The 8,651-nt window shown below is 47.7% G+C and overlaps 1 protein-coding gene and 1 long non-coding RNA gene across 4 annotated transcripts in view; both read left to right on the top strand.

Moving 5' to 3' along the window:
• The window catches only part of LOC107835006 (uncharacterized), a 923-nt gene extending 427 nt beyond the window's left edge, over positions 1-496 (top strand). The window contains exons 2-3 of the long non-coding RNA XR_001660831.1: positions 17-124; positions 177-496. This is a non-coding gene — a long non-coding RNA (uncharacterized LOC107835006). The remainder of the gene's footprint in view (positions 1-16; positions 125-176) is intronic.
• eml4 (EMAP like 4) overlaps positions 1-4,785 on the top strand; it is a 15,065-nt gene extending 10,280 nt beyond the window's left edge. For all 3 annotated transcript variants that reach the window (XM_007543813.2, XM_007543812.2, XM_016667125.1), the window contains 8 exons: positions 503-634; positions 706-773; positions 877-965; positions 1,044-1,141; positions 1,326-1,413; positions 1,550-1,648; positions 1,720-1,850; positions 1,916-4,785. In XM_007543813.2, coding sequence (XP_007543875.1) covers positions 503-634; positions 706-773; positions 877-965; positions 1,044-1,141; positions 1,326-1,413; positions 1,550-1,648; positions 1,720-1,850; positions 1,916-2,350 — 1,140 coding nt within the window. In that variant the 3' untranslated portion in view covers positions 2,351-4,785. The remainder of the gene's footprint in view (positions 1-502; positions 635-705; positions 774-876; positions 966-1,043; positions 1,142-1,325; positions 1,414-1,549; positions 1,649-1,719; positions 1,851-1,915) is intronic.
• The last annotated feature ends 3,866 nt before the right edge of the window (positions 4,786-8,651 follow it).

Raw genomic sequence — 8,651 nt, 5'->3', positions numbered from 1 at the left:
TTGGCGGTGCGTTCAGGGTCTCATCTCTCTGCGGTGCGTTCAGGGTCTCATCTCTCTGCGGTGCGTTCAGGGTCTCATCTCTCTGCGGTGCGTTCAGGTTCTCATCTCTCTGCGGTGCGTTCAGGTTCTCATCTCTGCGGTGCCTTCAAGGTCTCATCTCTCTGCGGTGCGTTCAGGGTCTCATCTCTCTGCGCTGCGTTCAAGGTCTCATCTCTCTGCGGTGCGTTCAGGGTCTCATCTCTCTGCGGTGCGTTCAGGGTCTCATCTCTGCGGTGCGTTCAGGGTCTCTGCGATGTGTTCAGGGTTTCATCTCTCTGCGGTGCGTTCAAGGTCTCATCTCTGCGGTGCGTTCAGGGTCTCATCTCTCTGCGGTGCGTTCAGTTTCTCATCTCTCTGCGGTGCGTTCAGGGTCTCTGCGGTGCGTTCAGGGTCTCTGCGATGCGTTCAGGGTTTCATCTCTCTGCGGAGCGTTCAGGGTCTCATCTCTCTGTGGTGCGTTCAGGGACACACGGACGAGCTGTGGGGTCTGGCCACCCACCCCAGCAGGGAGCAGTTCCTGACCTGCGCCCAGGACCAGATGGTCTGTCTCTGGAACTCTGTGGATCACAGTCTGCAGTGGAGCCGCACTCTGGAGGTGAGGGGGCGGGACTTGTGACTGGGGCCTGCTGATTGGTTGGAGGATTGACAGGTGTGTTGCTCCTTCAGGAACACGGACACTGTGCAGAGTTCCATCCCAGTGGAGCCGTAGTCGTTATAGGAACGCACTCCGGAAGGTCAGCAATGTCATCGCTGCGTCTGGTTCTGGTTTTTTCTGATTGGTTGCACCCGCCTCCCTCTCCTTCTGATTGGTCGCTCTGCTCTCTTACATGTCTCCAGGTGGTTTGTTCTGGACGCCGAGAGCAAAGATCTGGTCGGGATCCACTCGGATGGCAATGAGCAGCTGTCGGTTCTGCGTTTCTCAGTCGGTGGGTGGAGTCTACTGTAACCATGGTGATGTGAAGGGACTACGGTTCCCATCATGCCTCTCTCCCTCCATCCTGCAGATGGCAGCATGCTGGCCGTGGGGTCTCATGATAACTTCATCTACCTGTACAGCGTGTCGGAGCAGGGCCGCAGGTACAGCCGCTACGGGAAATGCTCGGTGAGTTCCTATTGGTCAGCTTCCTGTCCTCTGATTGGCTAACAGGTCAGAGTGCAGAACCACAGCCACGTTTGGTTCTGTCCAATCAGAAGCAGAACTAGAAGTAGGACCAGAACCAAGACCAGAACCAGTCCACTATCATCATGTGATGCAAATGTCCTGATTCCCCTGAATGTCTCTCCAGGGTCATTCCAGCTACATCACACACCTGGACTGGTCACCTGACAACAAGTTCATCATGTCCAACTCTGGGGACTACGAGATCCTCTACTGTAAGTACACACACTGATACCGCAATGAAGTATTCCCGTAGTTCTCCCGTAGTATTCCCATAGTATTCCCGTAGTTCTCCCGTAGTATTCCCATAGTATTCCCGTAGTTCTCCCGTAGTAATGTGTGTATTTCCAGGGGACATCCAGAACGGCTGCCAGTTGATCCGGAACCGCTCTGAGTGCAAAGACATCGACTGGGCCACCTACACCTGTGTGCTGGGATACCACGTGTTCGGTCAGTGCTCTGCTGGGACCGGGTCGGTTCTGATGGTTCTGTTGGTTCTGATGGAAGCTGCTGTGTTCCAGGCGTCTGGCCCGAAGGTTCTGATGGTACCGACATCAACGCTCTGGTGAGGTCCCACAACAGGAAGGTGATCGCGCTGGCGGATGACTTCTGCAAGGTTCACCTGTTCGCCTACCCCTGCTCCAGATTCAAGGTGAGTCCAGAACCAGAACCGAAACCGACATGCACGTTCCGACAGACTAACCGCTGTCTCTGCAGGCGCCCAGCCACAAGTACAGCGCCCACAGCAGTCACGTGACCAACGTCAGCTTCCTGCACAGCGACAGCCACCTGATCTCCACGGGCGGGAAGGACACCAGCGTCATGCAGTGGCGGCTCGTCAGGAAGCTGGTCGACGCCCCCAAGCCCGCCGCGCGCCGACCCAACACGGCCGGCGACCCGGCTGGAGACACGGCCGCTGCAAACACGGCCGGCGATGCAGCCGCCACGCAACCTCTAGCTGGACCCGACCCGGCTGCCGCCGAGAACCCGGACCCATCGAGCCGGGTCGCTGCAGAAGGAACCCCGCCCCCAATGGGGTCGACCCCGCCCCCCTCGGACAGCACGCTGAGCCTGAAGGACAGCCTGGAGACGAGCGACGACACGGCGACGCCGAGCGACGAGGGCCTGCCTCCCCTCACTCCGCCCTCCTAGAGGGGGCGGAGCCTCTTCCGGGTCAGGTGTCTCTGTTGCTACTCCTGACACCATCTGGGTCACCGACCGCCGAGCACCTGTTCGTGCCCCACCAGTTCAGGACCGCTGTCAGGAATTCGACAGGAAACCCACAGAAACTGTCCGGACATCTCCAGTCGTCGGCCATCTTCCAGAAATGCTCCAGAATCTGATCCAGAACCTTCTGGGTCTCCTCTGTTTCGCCACAGGAAGTCACCTGATCTGCTCACTCTGGACAGGTGAACACTAGGGCTGCACCGATTGCACATTTCTGTCCGATCTTTAAAAAGCCGATTGATTTTATCTGAAATGTCAGTAAATATAGAAAGTCGCTGAGTTGGTAACAGGGGACGACTATTGCAAACACCTGGGTGGGCGGGGCTAACCATCTCACTGCAGAGGAAATGAGGACAATGGTTGATTTTTAGACCTTTACAGAGAAAAATTAGATCGACTTCACAAATATCAGCCAATCACTGATCTTTGAAATTTAAGAAAACGGCGCCAATAAATTGATGCACCCTTCTTTTCTTTTTTTTACATTAGATTTATTGAATTGTATAACATAAAACAAGTGGCAGCGATACATTTGACATAGGATTCACATTAAACAACTCAGTCCCCAAAGTAAACAAACATAAATAATAAACAAACAACTCAACAGTACATATATCAGAAAATAAAAACAGAAATAGAGGAAAGAAAACCAAAAACATTGCAGTAATCTGCACTGTTCTCTTAATTTCCTTGGTAGTGTTTCAGAGACTCCACCATGTTTCTTCAAATTTCACTCCCTTTCCTCTGACAATAAAAGCGAGTCGCTCCAGAGCCACATGATGTCGTCTCCTTCACCCACATGTGGTTTGACGGTATGTCCATTTTTTGTCCATCAGATATTAATTTCCTGGCCTGCAGGAGTCCAAAGTCAATCCATGTTAACTGGAGCCAAAAACACAGTTCTCTGGATAAACACCTAAAACACAGCAGGTACATCCACTCCAACAATCTTTGACAAAGTTTGCGTAACTGAGTTCCAGTATTGATGTAATTTTGGACACTCCCATACACAGTGAAAAAGAATAACACTGCAGCTGTCTGGGATGTTCGGGTTTGACTGGAGTTATGTAATTTCTCATCAACCACTGGTATTGGAGGAGTTTCATCCTTTTATTAATTGACTGCTTTTAAGCACGGTGCACCCTTGGTTAACACCTGACACACCTGTGATGACCTCATCCAACATTTCGACCTTTTTCTGTCCCAAACAGGGGCACCTGTTATCCTCCCGTCTGCCACAGGGGGCAGCAGGGGGATGAAGGGGAGGAATTTGTCAAACAAGACAATAAGTTTTCCCAAATAAACAGTCCGATTTTCCTCCGGTGAGACGAGTCGACCTCGAGGTTAAGCAGGAAGTCTTTGGTTTAACAGGAGGTTTGTGGATCAGAGGAAACCTGGAAGATTTCAGTTTTGTTTCTAACTTTGCTTAAAAACGACCATCTGGAGCTTTTTAGTTAAAACAGTGAAAATCAATTTAATTTAAATCTGTGAATTAAAACATCACTGAAGGATGCAAACAGCTACAGGCTTTTATTCTGAAAAGCCACAGACGACATTCAGTTTCAGTCTAAATGAATACAACAGAGAAAAGGGACATTCTATTAAAAATTATGTCTGTTTAAATCGGTTGTGACCCGTCAGGTTCTAGATCCACTGGTTTGGGTTTCAGAAGCTTCACACTGTTGCCAACAGGATGAAACAGGAAGTGCTTGTTTGGCGAGGTGACCTTCAGGTTAAAACTGTGACAGAGAACCAATCAGAGCGAAGCCTCCCACTTTGCTGGAAATCCCAGTTCATCTTGAGCCGAATTGATCAGAGTGAGCCCTCCCTGTTCATAAAGGATCTGTGTTGTTTGTATATGCTGCAGATGTCTGTGTGTATATTTCTGCTCAACACAAGAGGGCAGCACCTCAGTCACATTCAGCTCGCATCTCTAATCCAATCAGGCGACAGCAAAGGGGAGGGCCTGTGCTCTGATTGGTTGCTCTCAGTGACTCACTGCTGGGTTTTTGTCTGTTCTGGACCATTTCACTTCAGGCCTTTGTTGAATGTGTCGATGATGTCATTCAGGGGCGGGGCTTTCGGAGGGGATGGGGGGTCGATGTTGCCTTTTTATTACTGACTCATCTTTTCTATGTTTGCCTCTCAAGGGCTTCTGTGGAGTTCAGGGACTCACCTGGATGTTCAGGTTGGGGGCGGGGTCACGTGAAGGGGGTGGGCTTTGCGTTCATTGATCCTCATTGATGATTTTTATGTGACTGTTTTGAGCCAATCGTCTTCTCTCATGCATTCCTGTCAGAGGGGAGACTGTACTGAAGATTTCAACACAATGCAAATAAACGTTGCTATGGTGACAGCCAGCTTCTTCCTTGTCTGTTCAGTGACGCTGTGATGATGTCAGAAACAGAAAATGCCATATATTAAATGTACTCTTTAGATTACTGCTCACCATCGGTGGTTCCATGTCCAAAAGGTCCAGCCAAATTCTGAAAGGGCTCTGTTGGGCTGAACGGACCCAGAGATACAGAAAAATCTGTCAGGAGGCGATGGGGTATAGGCCTGTGCAATAAACGATAAATCAATTAATCGCACGATAAATTAAACCTATCGACCTCATTTTAATTATCGGCTTTATCGTCTCTTCCTGCCTTTTTTTTCTTTCTGTTGATGACACTAATTGAAAAAATGCTCAACTCCGGTGCTCTGCACTGACCCTCCCTCATTTCCTTAGTCAAATGTCCAGCGCACACCACACGAGTTGTCGGTCCATTTTCAAAACCTGAGACACATCAGCCGACAGAAATCCTGAGTATAACGGTTCGATCGGGTTCGTCGTGCCGTGTGGTGTCCAGCCACATGGGCACAAAATAATGGCTACAAGTCCAGTTAACTAATTTTAAGATCAGGCATTAATCAATGCTTTCCTAGAATCTACCTGTGATGCATGTGACTAGATTCAGCGTAAAGTCCTGACTGAATGAAAATCATTATAACCTTTTTATGTCACGTTAACAAAGAACAGCTGAAAACTTACCGGGTTTATCAGCTGCGGTAGCAATTTGGCCCCAACTCCTCTCCTTGTCATTTCTATATTCTTTGCACTAAATGTTGAATAAACATTAATGTTGTTTCCACATATCATCTCCGATGTCCGCTGGACGTCGTGTCGCGCCGTGTCAGCTGTTTGGGATTCCTCTCCATAATTTCCCCTCGGAAAGCAGGAGGAGAAAATGTAGGACTGAATTTATGTTTTTAGCTTCGTGAAATTCTCTACGAAATTAGCTGTGTTGCACTAGCACCGCCACACCAGCAGGGGACACACATGTTCGGGATAGAGAGCTTTATGAGAGTAAGTAGAGTTCCTTGGAGATCGTTCAGTTAGTGGTATGCTTTGTTACCGCACTATAAATAAACGTTCAGCTTCCGAAGGAACCTTTGACTGTCTCTTGCTCGCCGCACCACACGCTGTGGACCACGAAGGGAGTTAACCCTGAACCACTTCAGCCTAGGAGCGAGAAGGAGCTCCCCTGTGTTTCTCCCACGAAGTTTGGAGGTTCATCAGGAAAGGTTAACAGCTGTGTTTTTTTGGTTCTGAGTTTTGCACATAGCATGTTGACTCTGGTATTGTTGGAAACAGCAGAGCCTTGGCTTTAATCTGATTGGTAGTTTGTGTGGGCAGGACCGGGTTGCGCTGTCGTTAGCGTCTAATTAGCCTCCAGTTATGTTTTTTTTTTTTTTCATAAAACTGATTAGTGTTGGAGCTGGGTGTTGTTGAGGTAGAAAATATTGTTTCTATCATTTAGATGATCTTTTTCCCGATACGTGGATATACAATATGCCTATATTGGCCACATGTGGCGCAACATGTTAGATATTGAATCAATAATTATTCTGATGTTGAACGAGTTAGCTAATGCTAAAATTAATCATCTAGCAACATTCTTGCCGTGCTGCATCAAGCTACAGTCATATTGCGTCGCCAGTAGTGATACTGTAACTGTCACTACCTTAGTTGTTTTTTCAATTAAACACAAAGGAAATCAGAAGAAATACTTACTTGTTGAGTGGAAATGTGGCAAACTTTGGATCTGTTTTGAATCCTTTGAAAAGTCACTTTGATGTTTAACCTTGTCTTATTTCGAGGTCGGTCTAATTTTCTCTTCTTAGTTTGACTTTCATCATGGGTCTGTTTTGGTTTACTCATCTTGGTTTTTGAAGCACATACTAGTTGGGGTTAGCTACCCTGAACTCAGATCATTGTTAGCCAAACCTGTGGGCAGCCGAAGACCTGTCCAGAACCAGTTGGGTCCGTTCAGACCCAATCTGGAGATGTTCAGTGAAAGACCTGCCCAAACATTCTGGTTCTGAGTTTCTGAAACCTGTTTTTGTTCTGAACCGAGGCGACTCAATGTCTGGACCTGAGTGTTCAGAAACAGGTCAGTCAGTGAAACCTAAAGCAGAACAGAACCTTTTTTTCTGATCTAATAGAACTACTTGTGTTCATCAGAACCTTTCAGTTGGGTTTTTCTGAGGTTCTCCTGCAGTCTGAATGGTACCGGGTCAGCTTGGTTCTATTGGTGAGATGTTCTGTAGAGAAACAAAATGCTGATCTTTGATCCAACCAACAGTTTGTTTATTTATTTGTACAGAATACATTAAATGGGCCCAGGTTCTAACTGGACCCGGATGAATATTCTGATTGGACCTCCAGTCTGGTTCTAGTTCTTGTCTCCATTGCAGCGGTCTGTGTAGCAGCAGGTCCAACCGGGTCGGGAGCAGTTCTCCAGTCGAGTGCAGCCTTTTTCTCCATTATCTGCAGACAGAAAACCCATCAGAACCTCTGCTGGACTGGACTGAGGTTCGGTCCAGTTTGCATGTAAACCTGACAGTCAGACCCAGTGTTAGGGTCAGGTCTTGCTACAAATCCAGACAAGGTCGGGTTGTTTTGGACCAGTTGGTCCAGAACATCTGGTGCCAAAGTAAAGTATCTCTGTGTTATTTCTGAGCAGGATGTTGTTTAAATCCCAAATTAAATTAATTTCTAGGATTTCCTCCTTTAATCTCTGGAATAAATGATAAACTTCCTGGCCAGCAGTGAAGCTGATAATCTATAATCTAATCCATGAATCTTTTCCTTCAGTCTGGAACTCCTTATCAGGAAGTTCACTAAATAAAGTTAAAACCATCAGCTGATCCAGATGCTGGTTCTGCTGGAGGTTTCTTCCTGTTAAACGGCAGTTTCTCCTCTCCGATGTCGCCCTCTGCTGGTCAGGAGGAGTGACTCACCTCTGGTGTAGCAGGCCTGTTGGACCTTCCCAGTGCACTGCAGCAGCAGGTTGTTCACCATCAGGAAGTCTTCTCCATAGCAGCTGATGTGGAACTGCTGAGCTGAAGAACAAACAGGACAATCAGACAGAACCCGGCCAACCCTGAACATCCGGAGCAGTCTGGACCGCAGAGGCAATATTTCACCACCAGAGGGCACCACAGATGTTCATTGTTCCTGACTGCAAACTACAATAAATAAATAACTGATTCATGCATCCGTCAGAGCACAACACCTGGAAAATACCTGGAAAACACCTGGAAAGCCCTTTAAGCTCTGACCCATTTAGCAGAATCATCCTGGACGGATCCGGCTCTGCCACATCCAGATCTAACTGAGCCATTCAGAACCAGAACCTCTCCAGGCAGGTCTGTCCAGAGGACATTCTCCCACAATGCACTGGGGTTCGTCACATTGCATTATGGGAAATTATTCCTCCTTGGTAATCTGCCATGGATCCACTGTGGCCCAAAGACGACCCTTGACTTTTAGAGTTGACCTTTCATTTCTCTGCAGGTTGTTCTGGGTTCATATCGGCCTTTAAGCTGCCATCAGGCCTTTAACTAGGCCGTCTGACCAGCTGGATGCTTCAGCATCTCTGTGGTGAAAATATTTAATCTTTTCGTTTTTCTCCAGTTCTGCTTCATTAATTAGTTTTTTAATTGATTCTGTTGAACAATTCAGAAGCGACCTCTGGTTCCTATTGGTTCTTTGCTGGTTCATTTCAGTAATTTATTTTCTGTTGGTGATCTAATGGCAATAATCCAGTAATGTTGAGTTCAATCATTTTTTACGAACATTAAATGTTTTGCTTTGCAGCGCAGAATCTGGTACCGAAGATCCCGACCAGAACCGCCTCTGGAGAATCTAGGACATTGTTTCTGACCGAATACTTCCAGG

This window comes from Poecilia formosa, unplaced genomic scaffold, assembly GCF_000485575.1.
Source record: "Poecilia formosa unplaced genomic scaffold, Poecilia_formosa-5.1.2 Scaffold912, whole genome shotgun sequence".
Lineage (NCBI taxonomy): Eukaryota > Metazoa > Chordata > Actinopteri > Cyprinodontiformes > Poeciliidae > Poecilia > Poecilia formosa.
This window is presented reverse-complemented; position numbering and strand designations above follow the sequence as displayed.